Source organism: Malania oleifera, chromosome 13, assembly GCF_029873635.1.
Source record: "Malania oleifera isolate guangnan ecotype guangnan chromosome 13, ASM2987363v1, whole genome shotgun sequence".
NCBI lineage: Eukaryota > Viridiplantae > Streptophyta > Magnoliopsida > Santalales > Ximeniaceae > Malania > Malania oleifera.
In genome coordinates this window covers 81,070,747-81,090,868 of record NC_080429.1, presented here as the reverse complement: position 1 = coordinate 81,090,868, position 20,122 = coordinate 81,070,747, and the positions used below count along the sequence as shown (strand labels likewise).

Here is a 20,122-nt window from a genome sequence, read left to right as displayed (position 1 = left end):
AGAAAAAACCACTACATCTCCAATTCAATGGCTTGGATCTTAGAATCTTGAACGAATATACATTGTATAAAAAGTTTCCACTACACCCAAAACAATTTCTTCTTACTAACTCTCAATATTAGATTCTGTCCAAGGATGCTGACGAATGGAAGTAGCACGTCCATCCCAAACAAAATAATCTAAGAAGATGAAAGCCTCTAATCTTGTAGCTTTATACAAAATACATGCAGCTATCTTGATCTCAATCCATGTAGCGAAGATAGTAAAAAGGATTAATCTTCTCGACTGAGGCAAATAATTTTATTCGCACAAATAATTAAAACTACTGCTCAAGAATTTTATTTGCAGAAATTTAGTCTCATTAATTTCTCTAAGCATTTTCCTTTGTTGTTTACAATTTGACAATAAATAAAAGATAGCTGGGGCAAATAGAATAATATTCATAAATTTCTTTTGTGGCAAACTCACTCTAACAATAAAAGACCATGGAAACGAATAATTAATGAGTTAAATAACAAAAAATAATCAAAATGGCAATATTTCGATTATTGCAAGCCATAAATGCAAAAAGGAGGACATGATAAGGATTTATCATCATTTCTGTAGCTATTACTTCAAAACATCCAATAAATAACTACGCCATTCTACAAAGTGGAGTGCATACGAAAAACAATGGGAAAATGATAAAAACAGATGGCTAAATAAAGAGAGAGAACCTTCAAAAACCATTAATATAAATTGAATAATAAATTTTTTTAGATTGCAACTTATTCATGGAATAGGCAAAATCCTGCTAGTTGGCCACTAGCTTTCGTACTAATTACAGCTTTTACAAACACCTCTCTAGTTCAATAGCATATTTGTACTTTTACATAAATTGCTCATATTTAGATCCTACATTCTATTGGTAATAAAACCATGTATGTTGAATAATTGCATCAATCTACACTAACTATAAATTGCACATAAAGAAAGGAATATTAGTGTACGAGGCAATGGTAACTTATCAATTGTGTAATTTCTCTCTATCACTCAAAATATGCAAACCATAAAGTTATGCCATTTGGGGCTTGTACTCCCATATGCCTTTGAGGTGAAACATGCCCTATTTGATAGTTAAAGAAGTTATCTAACGGTCAACTAAAATAATTATTAAATTGAAAAACCTTATATTAAAAATTAGAACATGTATGCATTTTGAACACACCTTATCAAAGTTACTAAACAAATAAATAACACTTCGAAAATATAACAAAATGTTTTTTGGATCAAACTAGATCAAAAAATTTGAAAGTTCAATACATAAATCATGAGATTAAAATTTCATAGTTAGTATGCTTATTTTTAGAACTAAAACTACAAAAAATCTCAATCCAACAAAAACCAACATATAACTCTAGATGAACAATATGAACATAATAGAACCCAGCCCGGCCATTGACCCGGTGAAGGGACTGGGTCACCTGATCAGTGGTCCAACCATTGGGTCACAATAATCTAATTAAATATTTGAAATTATATGCTGTAAACTCATTACATTCATAACTAAAACATTAAAAACCAAGATAAGTCTCAAATCAAAGGAAAACCCAGTAAGGCTTCTATAACAACAAAAATATGCCAAAATATGATAATCGTTACAAACAAGGTCCTAACTTTTAGTTTCATCAAGTCCTCCACATTTCAAAATTCTTGAATTTCACAATTCACCAATTTAGCCTTGTTTTAAAAGGAGGGAGCTGCTTACGTTCACCATAGTTCAACGTGTAGAAGGCTTTTTTTTGTTTTTGAGGGTTTCTCGCATCTTTAGTGGTTTATTCATAATTTCTTATAATTTAGGCTTTCTTGTAAATAGGGTCAAAGCTTGTAAGAGCAGTTTTTAGTGAGTTTGAAAGTTGGAGTTAAGCTGAGTCCCCCCACCCGTACTTGTATTTTCTTCCTTCTCTCTTCTTCCTTTTTCCTTCTTCTCCTTCTTCTATCTATTTATCTCCCTACTTACCCTCTGGGTAGTACCCTTACTATTGTTACTACATCACATTTTCTACACGACAGTAAAGTTTCAATGCTAGAACTCTTACAGGCGTTAGCACTCTTGTTGTTTTATATGGTTTAGGGTGGTCTTTCACGCTCCACTCTGGTGTTCCACACATGACATTTTAGAGAAGTTATTTGAAGCGACATGCTGAGAGATTGTAGAGCGTTGCATAGTAATTTCATTTTCTGCTGTTTTTGTTTTTGGTTATTTGGATGATGTCATATCCTCTGTTTGGTATCTTCTCTCTTTTCTTATGTTAATAAATATTTTTTGTTCATTTAAAAATAATAATAATAATAAGTTGCACTTTCATCTTTCTTGGGGGGGGGGACTTATACATGTGCCACAACCTAACAGTTGCGCATTCCAGTTGAAGCATTAGATTATCAACCACATTTAGTGAAAAGTGAAATTACAAATAGGCAGAAAAAACAAGAGACTCAAACCATATATTAAAAATAAGCAGAGAAAACTCGATAATTTTACTTCCCGTGTTATTATCATGCAAACCAAAGAGAGCCTCTAAACCACACAATAAGCAATTGAAACTCATAATCACTCTTTTATGCTGCATGCACCATTTGACTCTAGCATTTCAAAAGCAGCTTTTCGTGCTTTTAAAAGCTGAAGTTGAGAGCAAATTTGCCTTCAAAGAAGGCTATACATCCAAAATCTGCTTTTTAGGGAGCATTTGGCTCGCAAGATGTCAAAAAGCACTTAGGATGGCATTCCCACGAATCCAATTCCCAAGAATGAGATTTTAGAAATAGTTTTGCTTGGTTCACATTATATAGGACTCCAAAGAATATACACAGTTGGGTCATATCCCAGTTTCCAGTAATATTGCAGAGGCATTCCAGAAAGAGTAATGTTATTCATGATCATCACGGAACCACGTGACAAAAAGGAGAGAGTAAGGCACAAGAGCCCACTAGCTTATATCTTCCTCTCCTTTTCTGCCACAAGGGTCCCCGTGATGGCCAACATTTTCCTTCCGAGAAAGATTCAAGAATTTTTTTTCTTGGTTCACATTATAATACTCCAAAGAACATATGCAAGATGCCGATATTTGTGTTTGGTTCAACATGGAATCTTGTGAGATATTTCATTAATATTATTAGAATACCACTGACCTGCCTATCTAATAATGTATGAAGAATAGTCATATTTTCATATCATCATATAGAAGAATTTATTTTATAATACTTTAGTGTTATAATATGATATGATATACCACCACTCATGTTATCATATTTTACTATAAGAATATTATCTTATTATATAAAATAATATGATATTGCTTTGTATTTTTTAAGCATTCTAACAGTTTACAGTGGTAAATATCATAATAGTGTGTGATAATAAATTATAATATAAAGGGTAAAAGACACTGGCCTCTCCTGAGGTTTGGAAAAAAGACAAGGATCTTCCCCGATGTTTTAAAATTTTCAGGAAGCTCACCTAAATTTTCAAAAATTCCACATACCTCTCCTTATATTTGGCCAAAAAACAATTTATTTAGGGGTATAAATGTCCCAAATATCAAATGTCAAGAGAAGTATATAAGATTTTTAAAACCTCAAAGAGGTCCTTGTCTTTTCGTCAAATCTCAAGAAAGGTCAATATCTTGTTCTAATATAAAATACAGAAAAGTACATCAATATATCATTTATTAATATGATGGAAGTCATTAGGAGATTTAAGTAATTAAGAATACAATATAGTATAACATAATTTAATATTATACCATTTAAAAACAATAGTGATATTACTTCTTGTTTTCATTATTTCCTATCTCTAGTATTATAAATATTTATCATTATAATCAACATAATCGCATATTATAATACCTAACTAAATATTAGGGACATTTTAATCCCACAAATTTGGATGCCTATTTGTATTAAAGATCCCCAAAGTTCAGCATGGGAACCCGGAATTCCTTCATTCACATAGTGTCGCTTCTCAGGCCAAAAAAACATGGAAATGGTGTGCTATAAGCACCGAAAAAAAAATTAAGTCCTTCAAACGGATCAACATGATCATATCATCAGCCCTTTTTGTCCAATAAAAACACTTTAAATAGTGAATCTCATTATACGTGGGTCTTACCACATGAGACTCACTATTTGAAATATTTTCATTAGATGAGAGGGTCTAGTGGGAGAACCAGGTTGGTCCTATTCAATGACCTAATTTTTTTCACAGACACCTGAAATAGAGAAGGATCCATGAACCAAACAGCCCCTTATGAAGAACCTTCTCTTTCACAAGTCGCAGAAAGTTAATTTTGCTTTCAGAAGCAAGAATATTAATCCCAAAATGGAAGCAAAAATCGATGCCTACATCAAAGCATTTTGAAGCAATTTAAAACATTCAAAGAAATTATCATTTTCAGTCACACTAGAACCAACGAATCACAGTATATTACCAAAAAAAATCTCAATAAGAGCCACATATTCCTCATCTGGTCACGAACAGGAACATCGACAATCCGTTCACAAGCAAACACCCCTCCTTGGGCGGCCTGCGAATGGAGGAGAAGCGCCGCTTGCACATGGGGCAGCGAGACTCAACCTTGGCCCACTCCATGATGCAGACGATGCATAAGTAGTGGTCACAGCTGTTGATCCACCCTCTGATGGTCTTCCCTTCTTCCACTAAACAAACCCCACATTGGTTCGGATCTGAATCCATCAATTCTTCCCCACGTTCGTCCTCTTCGTCTTCTTCTTCTTTTTCTTCTTCTTCTACAGGATCGTCTTTGGATTCTTGGAACTTGTCTTTGCCTTTGGAGAAAGGCGTGGAAGACGAGGGTAGGGCTAGGGTTTGGGGTTTGAAGAGTTTGCTAGGAGAGGGAGATGAGTCTGAGTCACCCACCATGAATCTTGAATCACCTTGCCTGACAAGAGTCCTCTGAATTTGGGGTTTGCACAATTGAGTCCAAAGCTCGCAAATTCTTGTATGGCATCCTTCAATTGAAAGAGGCCTCCTGTACCAGCTAAAGAACAGGATTCAGCTTCCCATTTCTACAAGATCCCTAAATGGATCTGTAGAAGACAAGGGGGAGCAGGAAGCCAGGAAGGAAACCATCTAAGATTTGGGGATAAGCTTGTAGGACGCACCATGCAAGTTGTGACCCCCACAATTAAAGAGAGAGAAAGGGTATTACACTATTACTTAATATCTCTCATGACATTTCAAAAATTATCATAAACCTCAATAGAGTTTGTAAAATTCTTAAAATTTAAGGAAAAGTCTTGAATAGAAGTAATTGTGTTTCTGTCAAAATTCAATGGAGATTAATGTCTTTTACCCTTAAATTAATGTAGCACTATCTACAAACATACATATACATGGAAGTTTATTGATTACTTATTTTTAATTGAACCATGATATTTATTGTGACAAAAAATTAAATTTAATGTTTTAGAATTGTCCATGGTCGCATAAATTGACAAAAACAAATTCATGTAACCGATCCCACCTAATGGGACTTGAGACTTGATTTCATTGTTGTTGTACACTGCCACCCCTAAATCCACACCAGCCAAAAGAGCATGGCTGGAAGACCCTCGCCAGTAGCTCAGACAATAGCAATGGCATGTGCAAATGTCCCCCTTATCTGCAACTTCAATAATGCCAAAAGAGCATGGCTGGAAGACCCTCACCAGTAGCACAGACATTAGCAATGGCATGTGCAAATGTCACCCTTATCTGCAACTTCAATAATCGCGAGAAATTGGTTCCAACCACAAAACTATGGCTTTCTTGTTGAGATTTTGAATCTTGTTTGATAAAAATCTGATTGTTTCAAGTTTGGTACGTGTATTGAGGATCCATTGGCACAATCAGCATTAGGAATCAGACACCGTTGCAGCATTTTGTGAATTTTCTACGTGGTCTTGTTTAATCACTGCATGACACTCAAGGTTAAAGGTAAATTGAAGGAGAGAGTAGGTGCAAGGGTAAAGTTATTGCTGTGCGACCATCATGGTTTGTGGTTCAAGGCATAAAAACAGCCACTTGCAAGAACGCAAGATAAGGCGGCTGCGTACGATAAACCATCGTGGTCAGCCCTTTCCCCAGACCATACACGCAGGAAATTTGTGCACCGGGCTGCCCTTGAAGATATTGGAGTCAAGTTTGAGAAATTGCATGAATAGATTGAGAGTTGTTGGCAAATTGTGTTGAGGGTCTTTGGTATATAAAGTTGCTGTGTATGTAAAAATTTAAAAAAAAAAAAAAAATCAGCAACATGGCAACTAATGTTGAATTGTCTACAAAAGTGGAGCTATTGTCCGATAAGATACAAAACAAGGAGAATGCATTGGATACTATTACCATGGTTTAAATAGCGTACGTTGCATAGCACAACAGCCATTACATATGGAAAATTGGCCCTTGATACCGCTTTAGCATTGCCAGTGAAATCACGGCCGTAATGACAGATTTGTCACCTTAACAGGCTGTAATGGCTGCTACTGTTCTGTCACAAGCTACATTGGAAGCCCCACATTCTTATCTATTACAGAGAAGATGGTGAGAGATCGTCCAAAACAATGGAACAGAGAGATAGAGATGAGTCATGGGTCTTATAATTGTCACCTCATCACTGCAGCCATATGGCAATGCATCATCTCTGCGCACAGCTTAAATCTTGATGCAATTGCACATGGGAGAGAGAGAGAGAGAGAGAGAGAGTCAAAGACAGAGGCTTGCTGGAATTTCTTCATGCGGCTCAGCAAATGAGAGAATGAGGGAGTCAAAAAGTGATTAAATATTTAGTATGTAATACCTGATAATGATATATATAATTTTTGTTTACATTTCAATTCTATTAGTGTACTTAAACAATTTATATATTTTTGTAATTTAAACTCTTAATATACTTTAATTTACTAGTGTCATGTTCCTAATTACTTTTCAACTTCTATATTTCTGAACACTTTGGTCATTTGGTCATTAAAGTACCAAAAAGTGAAATATATATTTCTTACAATGAGGACGATAAAATTAATATAAAATTTATTTTTCCCAACTGAATAGTGTTTCGTAGGTAGAATCAAGTGATACAAAATCATTAAAAAAAAAATCATATTTTAAAAATCATATGCTTATTCTTCAATTAGGCATGGTTGTGCATGCTTGAATAAAATTCATTGCCACTCACTTCCCATTAAACCCACAACCATTACACGACGTTACCCTCAACCACTTTTTAAACTAAGACTTACTAATGCTTTGAAGTCTGCACAGGCTAACAAATGAAGCCACGACGTTCAGTAAGATCAATGTTTTAAAAGGCAAAGGCATAAGTTGAGGCATTTTAAACCCTTAAGAGGCAAGGCGTAGGCCTTATGGTGCTCAGGCATAAACCTTTTGAGAATTTTATTTTTAGATAAAAATATGTAAACATATTATATATATTTTAAAAATTAAGAAAATCACAAATATAATGTCAAACTATTAAAATAGATATGCTATGGAAACTACTTGTTGGCAAGGTCTTAAATTTCGATTTCGACTCAAATTTCGAAGCTCCAAAAGTATGGAAATTTCGAGGGAAATTTCGATTTCGATGTTGATTTCGATTTCGATTTGAAAAAATAACGGAAACTAGTAATAAAGCATGGAATTCTTTGTGAAACTTTGGAAATGGTTAACAAACATAAAAATATAAGTTTTAAGACTAATATATTACAAATCAAATACATCTATGTTTTGTATGAGGTGGAAAAGTTGTAAAATAATATGTGTATCAAACATGTTTGTAAGATAATGTACATTAAACATATTGAGTTAATGCAAATGAAATTCATAAATCATTTAAATATTATTTATTATACAAATATTGATAATTTAGACATGAATGGTTAAATAAAATATTACTATAAGTTTATTTTTTCATATAATTTCAAAAGCACTTGTGATAACCTTTTGTTTCAATAAAATAAATAAAATAAATTAAAAGAGAAATTTCACTTCACTCTCAAGGTTTCGATATATTTCGACCAATTTCGCTAAAATTTCGAGGTTTCGATAAATTTCGGATGATTCGTTGAGATTTCGATAGAAATTATGCAAGACGGAAATCGACTGCCATTTCGATTTCGAAGGTGACGGAAATCGGAAATTTCGACGGAAATTTCGATAGTTTCGTGGAAATTTAAGACCATGCTTGTTGGCCATTCAAAAATTGCTAACTAGAATTCATGACATAAATCATGACAAGAGATAGCTATAATATTACAAAGTTCAAACTATTTTCATGATCTAAGATGCAACTCTAAATTATTTTGGAAAGGTTCAGGTTCAAGAGTTTGAGAGATCAACTTATATTAACACGTTCCTTCTATACAAACATGTAGTAAAAATTTTAAAATTCTAAATTGAGAGTCACATACCCAAAATGTGTAAGCCTCATCTAAAAGGTGCAAAAGGCGTGCCTTTCGTACAAATTCGTAATCCTCAATATGTAATGCATTAGCTTTTTCGAAATTTAGAATTTGGTATTTTAGACTGAGCCTCAAGGTGTTTTAGGCATGTCTTGCCTTGAGGAGAGCCTCAATCATAGTAGTCAAAGGCGCCAAGCGCATCAAGGCACAAAAAGTACATAGAGCTGAGGCGCGAGACATGAGGCAAAGGCGCACAATTATTAAAATTGTGTACAATGCCTATTTGATGGGTAATTGATATATGAACACATTAATAGTAAGATTTAGCCTTTTTATCCTAAATGCAAAAGCAATGTATACTATATTTCAAAAATAAACTTCAATTGATAAAGAAATTAAATTCAGAAAAATGTACAGTTTGTAGACTATATTTCCAAACAAGCTAAATTCAGTAAAAAATGTTATACATTAATTATATACTTGCATTAAACTACATAATCAATTACATATTATATAATATTAACTTAATGGCTTAATGCAAGTTAATCTATAACGAAGAGCACGGTAGCTTGCCAGCCACCAGCAGGTAGCAGCAGCAAAATACTGAGCCCTGAGGAACACAAAATACTGAAGAAAAAGAAGAAAATGATGACAACTTACTAGTTTGAAGCAGCCTGACGACTCACAAAGACTGGCGATGACGAATCACTAGCCCAAAGCCTCTTTGCTAGTTCGAAGGCTCTGGCAAAGGCTCTCTTTCTAGTGGAAGGCTCGAAGACACGAAGATGAAATTGTGATGGTTCAAAGGCTTGAACCTCGAATACAAAGGACTCTTGCAAAGACTCTTTTGCTGGCGAAGGCTCGAAGACTCAAAGGCTTGAAGATGAAGGTGTTTTGTGCTGGTTCAAAGGCTCAAAGACAAAGGTTGCACTGGTTTAAAGGCTTGAATTTTGAAGACAAAGGCCTCTTGCAAAGGCTCTCTTGCTGGCTCTGGCTCTGGCTCTGGCTCTGGCTATGTTTGTTGAAAGTAAGGGTGTATAAAAATTACCGAAAAGTCGAAAGTCGGACCGAAACTGAACTGAAATAACAAGCAGTTCGATTTTCAATATTCAATATTCGATTTTAGAAAGTATAATTTTCGGTTTCAGCTTTGGTTTTGGTTCCCAAAGTAAAACTGAACCAAAAAATTGATTTTAATTTAAATTATAAATATAGATTAATATGGTTACTTAATTATGATTGGTCCATATAATAAGTTAATCCAAGTTGCACCACACTAGATCCGATCCCTCAATATATATGAATCTGGGACTAGGTTTCTTTTGAAGTTCACATTTCACAAATCCTTCACGGCTTCTTCACGCTCAGTCGCTCACGGTTTGAGGTTTCACTCTCACAAACTCTCAGACTCTCAGTCCTGACTCCCCTCATTGTCTATCTCCCTCAGAATCTCCGTCCCGACTCCCCTCTGTCTCTGCCCTCTGTGCACCAGCGCTGTGCTGAGCCGCTGCCGTTGATACGTCGTTGTGGCCGGTGGCCCTACCTCTGCCTCCCTCCCCTGTCCTCTCAAGCACTAGCAGGAAGCAGCTAAGGATCTAAAGTATAGTTTGCCTCACCGTCTTGCCAATCCCCTCGCTGATTTCATTAGTAATTTACCTTTTATTTTGTGGATTTTTTTCTCCCTTTTGCATTTTATTACATCATTCCTTTCCTTCTATTCTTCAATTTCTTTTCCTAGCTTTCTTAATTTTTCAGTTTCAGATGGAACATTTCTCATGTGAATTCACTCACAACCAGTATACACACAAAATAATTGTTGAATATTTAAGAAATCGATTAAAACCCGAACAAACCGTAACCGAACTGCCGAATGTTCAGTTCTCCATGGGATAATAAGTTCAATTTGATTTCGGTTTCGGTTCGCGAATTTCAAAAACTGCAAGGTTTGGTTTGGTTTTTGGTTTGGCCCATAACCGAACCAAACCAAACCAAACCGAACCGATTACACCCCTAGTTGAAAGCCTTACGTTTTCTTTCTTTAAGGTTTTAAAAAAAAAATGAAGTTAAAAGGTCAATATCTCAAGGTGCGACTCACAGAACCTTGAGCCTCAGTGCGCTTCACTGCGCCTTGCTGCACCTCTTGAAGGTCGCCTCGCCTCAATCCTGGTGAGGCACTAGCCTCGTCACCCCTCTGCACCTCACGCCTAAGAGACTACTATGGCCTCGATTGATCCTTTTAAGACACTTCAGTAAGATGCCCATTAATTTTCCTACCAAATGATAAAACTACTGTTGCTACCCACACTTTTGAGTTGTGTGAAGACCAAATGGTCATTTTAACAAGGGAATTAAACAGGAATTTTCAAACTTTAACAGTGATGGTCCTAATGAATTTGATGACTATGTGTATTCTTTGGACTACTATTTCCGAAGGTACGACATGAATGAGGCTCAAAAGTTGTATTTGACTGGATCAAAATAAAAGGGAACTACTTGAATTGGTGGTTAAACCTGCAGAGATCTTTGAAAGGAGGAGATATGGGGAGATCAGAAGACGAGGTGAGATGAAGTGAGCTATGCACAAGCAATTTGTACATTTCAATCACTAGAAACGTGTTCATCTACAACCCTTTGATTTGAAGCAAGATGACAAGACAGTGGCAGATTACACTGGTAGGTCCTATCATTTGGCTACACATGCAAACAAATTAAAAAATTCTGACTTTGAAGTAATAAGACAATAAAAAGAGGATGTGATGATTGGTACAGGAAAGTGTTGGAAGCCAACTATTGCCTCCAAGCTTGCTACATGTCATCTCCTTACAATTGGCAATGTAAGTGACATTGCTAATCAAATAGAAAAGGATAAGTAGTGTAGTCTTCCTAGGGCTACATCGGCCCCTTGGATTGAGATGTCTACTAGCACAGTTGTGCACAAGAAGTCAGTTGAGCAGTTGGGCAAAGGAGCTCATACTACAACACCGTGGAAGACTCCTGAGCACTCCAAAACAACTTTTGAGGTCCATCCAACAATCAAGCGTTTCATAAGTCAAGATTGTGGGCATCAAGCTCAACGTCCTAACCAAGTCATGGAAATTGCATCAAAAGAAGAAGAACAAGAAGAAGAAAGAAAGAAAGAAGATGATGGTAACGATGATAAAGATGAAGCAATCCAAATAATAAAGCTGGGACAGAATTCATAAGTGACTTAGATGAAGATCGCAACATGAAAGATGCTTTAGTACTTCGACCTACCCTCTCCTCCCACAAGGTTGAAGACAGGAAACGAACCAATATCTTTCAAACTCAGATGATTAATCATAAGAAAATATTTTCTTTGGTTATTGATTATGATAGTTGTACAATTGTAGTTTCTAAGAACAAATAAAGTTAAATTTGAAGGTTGAACCACATCTAAATCCACATAGAAGATTGCTTGTGTGAACAATACCAACTTGAAAATCCATAATCATTGCTTGCTTACCTTCAAAGTTTGGTCTAACTGTGGAGACAGTGAAATGTGGCATTCTTCCTCTCAAGATTTTTTATATCCATTTGGGGCGTCTATAGTTGGTTCACAGGAGGGTTAAGCATGAAGCAAATGAAAATTCTCATATCTTATCCACTAGCAAGAAGAAGTATAAGTTGATGTCATCTCAAGCTCTTCAACTCACCAAATTGATGGGCACCAGTTGTTTCTTTTTTATGAAGTTACATAACTCTTCTCATGGAGATGGAATACTTATTGCTTTCCCCAACTTGACAAAGTCAAGTTCTTTTCCAGAGGGAATTGATGTAGGATGCAAAGCAGGTAATTGGGTGGATCACTTTGACTCAATTTGGAGACAACTTCCAAAGAATATGGTTGAAGTATTGTTGCCTTGTTGGGTCCTAAACCCAAATGTGTTTGGTTAATTAGTAGTTATAACAGATGTTAGTTGAATTTATAGTTGGCTTGTGTCCTAGGAATGATTCTATAATAGATGTTTCTTTAGGAGTTTATTTGTAATTTCTTCTATCTTTAGGGGTTTGTTTGCAATTTTCTTGTACTTTAGGCTCTCTTATAAATAGGGCGCGAAATCCATGTAAATGTGAATTTGAATTGAGAAGTTAACGCAAGTTCTTTACCCCCACCTTTATATCCATCTTCCTTCTCTCTTCTTCCTATTCCTTCTTCTTCTTCTCCTCTCCTCCCCTTATTTCTATTTCTCTGACTATTTTTCCTCCAGCAGTTCCCGTTACTGCTGCTCCACATCATTCCCTTACTGCTGCTCTGCATCAACTATGTAGTGAGGCTTCATTCTATCAATGCTATGATTTCATTAGCTCATCAATTCAGAATTTTTGCACCTCATTCTCCTTTATTTTGCTTTAGATCTTCATCTCAAAGATTCTATAATTATTCCATACATATAAGACATTCTTATTCTGAATGTCAGGTAGGATCATAATATAGAAATAAATAATTCATATTGTAGACTGTCTTAATCTAGTCCCTTTAGTATACATTCAGTTTATAATGCAAGAACCATTAAAAAGAGTATGCAAATACCATGATAAGGTGTTCCTCTTCCAAATCACAGAAATTATGCACCCGAAATAGAACCTTGAGTCCGTCTTGACAACCACATGGGGAGCAGTTTCAAATGTGAATTTCAAGTGCAGGTTAAACATGAGCCCCCATTCCACCCAAATTCCATCTTCTTCTTCTTCGCTCCCTCGTCTTCTTCCATCCTCCTCTTTCTATTTCTCTCCCTATTTTCCCTCTGGCCAACACCCTTACAGCTGTTATGGCATCATTTGGCATTACAGAAAATTGCAATCATCCACCCAGCGCAATCTCCATTGAAGATTCATCCCAATCCCAACCCCAAACTCAAACCACAATCAGAGTGAAATTTACAGTTGCAAAGCCATACCAGGCACTCACAAACATATCATGTCACTGTTCATCATCCTGCAAATTTTAGATAAAATTACAGTCACTGCCCCTCACTTTCGAACACCACATTGCTAGAGTATTCTTGTAATATCTCCACAACCATTGGAGACAGAGACCCCTGAAAGGCCTTCACCAAAGTTTAGTTGTCATCTGATGAACGAAGAGCTCCCGCACACCAGCCAAAATTTCTTGACATCATCACCACCAACAGATTCACCAACCCTTGATCATCAGCATCCCCAAGGCCATTCCTGGAGGACACTTGCTGGTGGTGCACACACCCAACCGCACTGGGACGTCCATGCGGAGTTTTTCATCTCTTCTTCTGCAACTTCCAGAATTGCAAGAAAGGTCAAGGCTACAAAATTTTGGTTTTCTTCAAGATATCTTGACGGTGTTTGATAAAATGGATTGTCTGAGTTTGGCACACATTTTGAGGGATCCATCACTACCAGCCAATGTCATTAAACCCAGCCCAGCCATTGACCCGGTGAAGGGAGTGGGTAACCTGATCAGTGGTCCAACCAGTGGATCGTAATAATCTAATTAAATATTTTCATAATATTTTCAAAATAAAGATAAAAAAAAATTAAACTTATATGCTGTAAACTCATTACATTCATAACTAAAACATTAAAAACCAAGATATGTCTCAGACTCTCAAATCAAAGGAAAACCAAGGATAGCTTCTATAACAAGCAAAATATGCCAAAATAAATAATCGTAACAAACAAGGTCCTAACTTTTAATTTCATTAAGTCTTCCACATTTCAAAACTCTTGAATTTCACAATTCACCAATTTAGCCTTGTTTTAAAAGGAGGGAGCTGCTTACGTGTACGAAGCTATCATCACATCCTCACCATAGTTCAATGTGTAGAAGGCTTTTGTGTTTTTGAGGGATTGTTCATGATACAAGATTTTAGGGGTTTATTTATAATTTCTTGAATCTTTAGGGGTTTATTCATAATTTCTTAAAATTTAGGCATTCTTGTAAATAGAGTGTCAAAGCTTGTAAGAGCAGCTTTTAGTGAGTTTGAAAGGTGAAGTTAAGCTGAGTCCCTCCACACTTGAATCTTCTTCCTTCTCTCTTCTTCCTTTTTCCTTCTTCTCCTCCTTCTTCTATCTATTTATCTCCCTACTTGCCCTCTGGGCAGTACCCTTACTATTGTTACTACACATTTTCTACATGACAGTAATGTTTCAATGCTAGAACTTTTACAGGCGTTGGTACTCCTGTTGTTTTATATGGTGTAGGGTGGTCTTTCTTGCTCCACTCTGGTGTGAGAGATTGAAGAGCGTTGCTTAGTAATTTCATTTTCTCCTGTTTTTGTTTTTGGCTATTTGGATGACGTCAGATCCCCGTATGGTGTCTTCTCTTCTCTCTTTTCTGATGTTAACAAATATTTTTTGTTCATTTAAAATAATAATAATAATAAGTTGCACTTTCCTTTTTTTTTTTGGGGTGGGGGGAGTAGAGGGACTTATACATGCGCAATCACCCAGCAGTTGTACATTCCAGTTGAAGCATTAGATTATCAACCTCCTTTAGTGCATCCCCAGGAAGCAATGAGACTCCAAAACCCCTTCAAGTTTAAGTTGCCACCAATACAGTGGGACAGATATTCCACCTATGTCAGAAAATAATAAATTTATTTTTTTAAAGGAGACGTCTTAGACATTCCCAGACTATCAAGTTTTCTAGTTTCTCATGCATTTTGTTCTCGGGTTAGAATCTATTGTTGGAGCAATGCTTTTGATGTTTCACAAGATCTTTTGTGTTACATTTTATAAATCTAATTGTACTTTTATGAACGGGAAAAGTGAAATTACAAAAAATAAATGCATTCAGTGGGCGTGGATGATGTTTATTTGTAAAATGTGTTTGAGAATAATTCCTAAATTCATCTTCAATTTATTTTACTTGAATATTTACGTACAAAAGGGGAAAAAGCAAGAACTGCACACACACACACACATTAGCTGAGGTGTCGTGGTTGTTTCATTTCTCTAACATTTCTATATTGCTGTGTAGGTATTGTGTAATGTATCAGTGTCCCTCCTAGCCCGCATCATCCTAATTTGTTTCCGTTCTAAAAGAGACTCGAACCTTATATTAAAAAGCAGAAAAAAACTCAAAATTTTTACTTCCCAATGTCATTATCATGCAAACTAAATAGACCCTCTAAACCAAACAATAAGGAATTGAAACTCATAATCACTCTCTTATGTTGCATGCACCATTTGACTCTAGCATTTCAAAAGCAGCTTTTCATGCTTTTAAAAGCTGTAGTTAAGAGAAAATATACCTTCAAAGTAGGCTAATACATCCAAAATCTGCTTTTAGGGAGCATTTGGCTCGCAAGATGTCAAAATGCCCTTACAATGACATTCCCACAAATCCAATTCCCAAGAATGAGATTTTAGAAATATTTTTTCATGGTTCGCATTATAGGACTCCAAAGAACATACACAGTTGGGTCATATCCTAGTTTCTAGTAATTTTGCTAAGGTATTCCAGAAAGAGTAATGCTATTCATGATGGACCAGTAATCATCATAGGCCCATGTGGCAAAAAGGAGAGAGTAAGGCACAAGAGCTTCTATCTTCCTCTCTTTTTCTGTCACGTGGGTCCATGATGTCACGGACCCGTGATGGCCAACATTTTCCTTCTGAAAAAAATTTAAGAATATTTTTTCTTGGTTCACATTATAAGACTCCAAAGAACATACACAAGATGTCGATATTTGTTTTGGGTTCAACATGGAATCTTGTGAGACATTTCATTAATATTATTAGAATACCACTGACCTGCCTATCTAATAATATATGAAGAATGTTCATATTTTCATATTATCATATAGAAGAATTTATTTTATGATACTTTAGTGTTATAATATGATATGGTATAGTACCACTCACGTTATCATATAAGAATGTTATCTTATTATATCAAATAATATGATATTGCTTTATATTTTTTAAGCATTACAACAATTTACAGTGGTAAATATCACAATAGTGTGTGATAATAAATTATAATATAAAGGGTAAAAGACACTAGCCTCTCCTAAGGCTTGGCAAAAAGACAAGGGTCTTCCCAGATGTTTTAAAAATTCTAAGAACCTCCCCTAAATTTTCCAAAATTCCACATACCTCTCCTTATATTTGGCAAAAATATAATTTATTTAGGAGTATAAATGTCCTAAATATCAAATGTCAAGAGAGGTATGTAAGATTTTCGAAACCTCAAGGAGGTCCTTGTTTTTTTCGCTAAATATCAAGGGAGCCAACTCGCAAGGAGGTCAATGTCTTTTGTTCTAATATAAAATATAGTAAAGTACACTAATATATCATTTATTAATATGATAGATAGAAGTCATTAGAAGATTTAAGTAATTAATAATACAATATAGTATAATATAATTTAATATTATACTATTTAAAAACAATAGTGATATTACTTCATGTTTTCATTATTTCCTCTAGTATTATAAATATTTATCATTATAATCAACATAATCGCATATGACAATACCTAACTAAATATTAGGGACATTTTAATCCCACAAATTTGGATGCCTATTTGTATTAAAGATCCCCAAACTTCAGCATGGGAACCAGGAATTCCTTCATTCACATGGTGTCACTTCTCAGGCCAAACAAAACATGGAAATGGTGAGCTATAAGCACCGAAAGAAAATTAAGTCCTCTGAACGGACCAACATGATCTTCGCATTAGGCCTTTTTATCTAATAAAAACACTTCAAATAGTAAATCTATTAAATTATTAGTAGAACCTAGCACATGAGACTCACTATTTGGAGTGTTTTCATTAGATAAGAGGGTCTAATGAGAGGACCATGTAAGTCCTATCGGAGGATGTAATTTTTTTCATAGGCACCTGAAATAAAGAAGGATCCACGAACCAAAAGGCCCTTTATGAAGAACTTTCTGTTTCACAACTAGTCGCACGAAGTTAATTTTGCTTTCAGAAGCAAGACTATTAATTCCAAAATGGAATTAAAATCGATGCCGATATCAAAGCATTTCGAAGCAATTTAAAACATTCAAAGAAATTATCATTTTCAGTCACACTAGCACCAACGAATCACAGTAAATTACCAACCAAAAACATCTCAATAAGAGCCACATACTCCTCACCTGATAACATCGACAATCCGTTCACAAGCAAACACCCCCTCCTTGGGCGGCCTGCGAATGGAGGAGAAGCGCCGCTTGCACATGGGGCAGCGAGACTCAACCTTGGCCCACTCCATGATGCAGGCGAAGCAGAAGTGGTTGTCAAAGCTGTCGATCCACCCTCTGATGGTCTTCCCTTCTTCCGATAAACAAACCCCGCATAAGCTCGGATCTGAATCCATCAATTCCTCCCCACCTCCTTCCTCTTCTTCTTCTTCTTCTTCTTCTACAGGATCGTCTTTGGGTTCTTGGAACTTGTCATTGCCTTTGGAGAAAGGCGTGGAAGACGCGGGTAGGGCTAGGGTTTAGGGTTTGAGGAGTTTGCTAGGAGAGGGAGATGAATCTGAGTCACCCGCCATGAATCCTGAATCGCCTCGCCTGAGAGATTTGGGGTTTACGCGATTGAGTCCAAAGCTCGCAAATTCTGGCATGGCACCCTGCAATTGAAAGAGGGCTGGTGTACCAGTACCAGCTAAAGCGCAGGATTCAGCTTCCCATTTCCACAAGATCCCTACAAGGGAAAGCAGGAAGGAAACCATCTAAGCTTTGGAGATAAACCGCCACAATTTAAGAGAGAGAAAGGGTATTACACTATTACTATTACCGCTTCTAGTGGAGTTTTTTCCCATTTTATTATTAAAAAAATATCAAATATCAAATAATACTTCGATTTGAAAAAAATTTCCTAAACTAATGCTTACGTAATCTCGCAACTTGATGCTGCGAGATTTAAACTAATGGACTACTGGGAAAGTAACATGTGGCAGGAGGGAAGAAAATCTCGCAGCTTGATGCTGCGAGATTTAAACCGAATAGCTAGTGGAAAGATGACGTGTGGCGGAGGAGAGGAGCAAATCTCGTAGCACCAAGTTGTGAGATTTAAAGGAGTCAAGCCTCACCGTCACCAACGCCGTCAGTTCAAGCCTCTGCAACTCCGACGACAACCCACTCGTCTCGGCAACTCGCAACAACAATAGCCGTTGCTGCGGCTCTCTGCTCCGTAGCCGCGATCACCAGCACTACCACAACCCCCTGCTCCACTCGCCCAGCCTTCCTTGCGGCAACTTCACCACCTCACCCGACGAACCAGCAAATCCGGCCACGACACCACACAACTGCAAACAACTTCGGCAACCATCGTCACTGTCATCGTCGTCGTTATCAACTCCCGATCGCACCAGAAAACCAACACAACCACCACGCATCACCACCTCAGGCAACCTCCCCGTCCTTACCCTGCAACACCTCTTGAAGCAGAACCAGTCCTCGCCGCCACTGTCGCCAACACCCCTTGCCGCCGTCATCGCTCACCATCCTTGCCGGCGCCATTGCCCACGCTGCTTGTATCCTTTTCCGTCGCCGTCGCATAGCCTTCTCCCACCTCCGGCAGCATCCAGTTAAGTTCCCTGCATAACTCAATCAGCGAGAGGCTTCTCCGTTTAAATCTCACAGCTTGGAGCTGCGAGATTTTCTGACCTTATGCGCTACGTGTCAACTTCCCATAGGCTATTCTATTTAAATCTCGCAGCTTGGAGCTGCGAGATTTGGTTCTCTCCTTGTCACACGCCGTCTTTCCAGCAGCCAATCACTTTAAATCTCGCAGCATCAAGTTGCGAAATTACGTGAGCATTACTTTGGGAAAATTTTTCCCAGTCAAAGTATTTTTTGATATTTTATTTATTTTTAATAATAAAACGGGAAAAAACTCGCTTCTAGTGTGTGTGTTTGTGTGTTTGAAACAATCAAGAGAAATAAAGGAAAAGAAGAATAGGAGGTGAAGAAAAATAAACCTTCTTACATACTATACTATTCAAATTTTATGATATCTTTTCATCACTTGCAAATATGAAAAAAGAAAAAGAAAAAATAATAATATAAAAGTCAAAACAATGAATTTATTACATATATTACATTTTTTTCATTGACCTGCAAAGAATTAGGATTTTCTTCCGAAAAGAATCTTCTTTCGAAAAGAATCTTCTTTTTGCCCTCCCAAATAAAAATATTTCATTCTAAAATACTTCAAAATGAGGGAACCATTTACGATTGACATAAGAAAATTCAATACTACGTCAAAATTCATTTTGCCCTTATCTTCGAAACAAAAAATAAATGATATGAAAACTTTTAACATATGCGAGTTTATATAGACGGAGCAGTTACAACGTTTTAAAACTTGTAATATTCTTACTATTTTTACCATTAGTTTATTCTATTATTAGTTTTTTTTGTCAATCCGTTGTCATTGTTGATACAAAAAGAAAAAATATTTCTTTTTAGGCCCTCTTATAATGACATGAAAATTTTAATGTGTATTTTCTTTCCTTTTTTAGAGAGATATTTTATTTACAATAAAACTTATGTGTTATCAATAAATTTAGATTTGAATTTCTTAATGACAATTTCTATAGTTGGAAAATGAGTTGGCCAAGAAAAACAACTAAATCAAATGCTTATCACACTTTTATTTATTAATATCGTAATAAGAAAATATTCACTTTATTTTGACCAAGATTATGAATAATAAATGGATAAGTGTGATTTA

At 36.1% G+C, this 20,122-nt stretch overlaps 1 protein-coding gene across 3 annotated transcripts; it reads right to left on the bottom strand.

The window, feature by feature from the left end:
* On the bottom strand, window positions 1-18,146 carry LOC131146657 (uncharacterized). Of its 3 annotated transcripts, none has more exons than XM_058096393.1 (2): window positions 17,539-18,128; window positions 1-285 (listed from the first exon to the last, which is right to left on the bottom strand). In XM_058096393.1, exons 1-2 carry the CDS (start codon window positions 17,757-17,759, stop codon window positions 273-275), a joined length of 234 nt encoding a protein of 77 aa, XP_057952376.1. In that variant the 5' UTR covers window positions 17,760-18,128; the 3' UTR covers window positions 1-272. The 3 variants fall into 3 exon arrangements, with proteins under 3 accessions (XP_057952376.1, XP_057952377.1, XP_057952375.1); XM_058096394.1 differs by lacking the exon at window positions 1-285 and adding an exon at window positions 5,931-5,951; XM_058096392.1 differs by lacking the exon at window positions 1-285 and adding an exon at window positions 12,887-13,883 and having other exon boundaries at window positions 17,539-18,146.
* Window positions 18,147-20,122: the final 1,976 nt, after the last annotated feature.

Bases quoted from the DNA above. Each gene is read 5' to 3' on its own strand.
- LOC131146657 (XM_058096392.1), bottom strand. From the start codon at position 17,759: ATGGATTCAGATCCGAGCTTATGCGGGGTTTGTTTATCGGAAGAAGGG. The intron at 13,884-17,538 runs GTGAGGAGTATG...ACCACTGATCAG, and splicing joins CGGATTGTCGATGTTATCAG to GTTACCCACTCCCTTCACCG.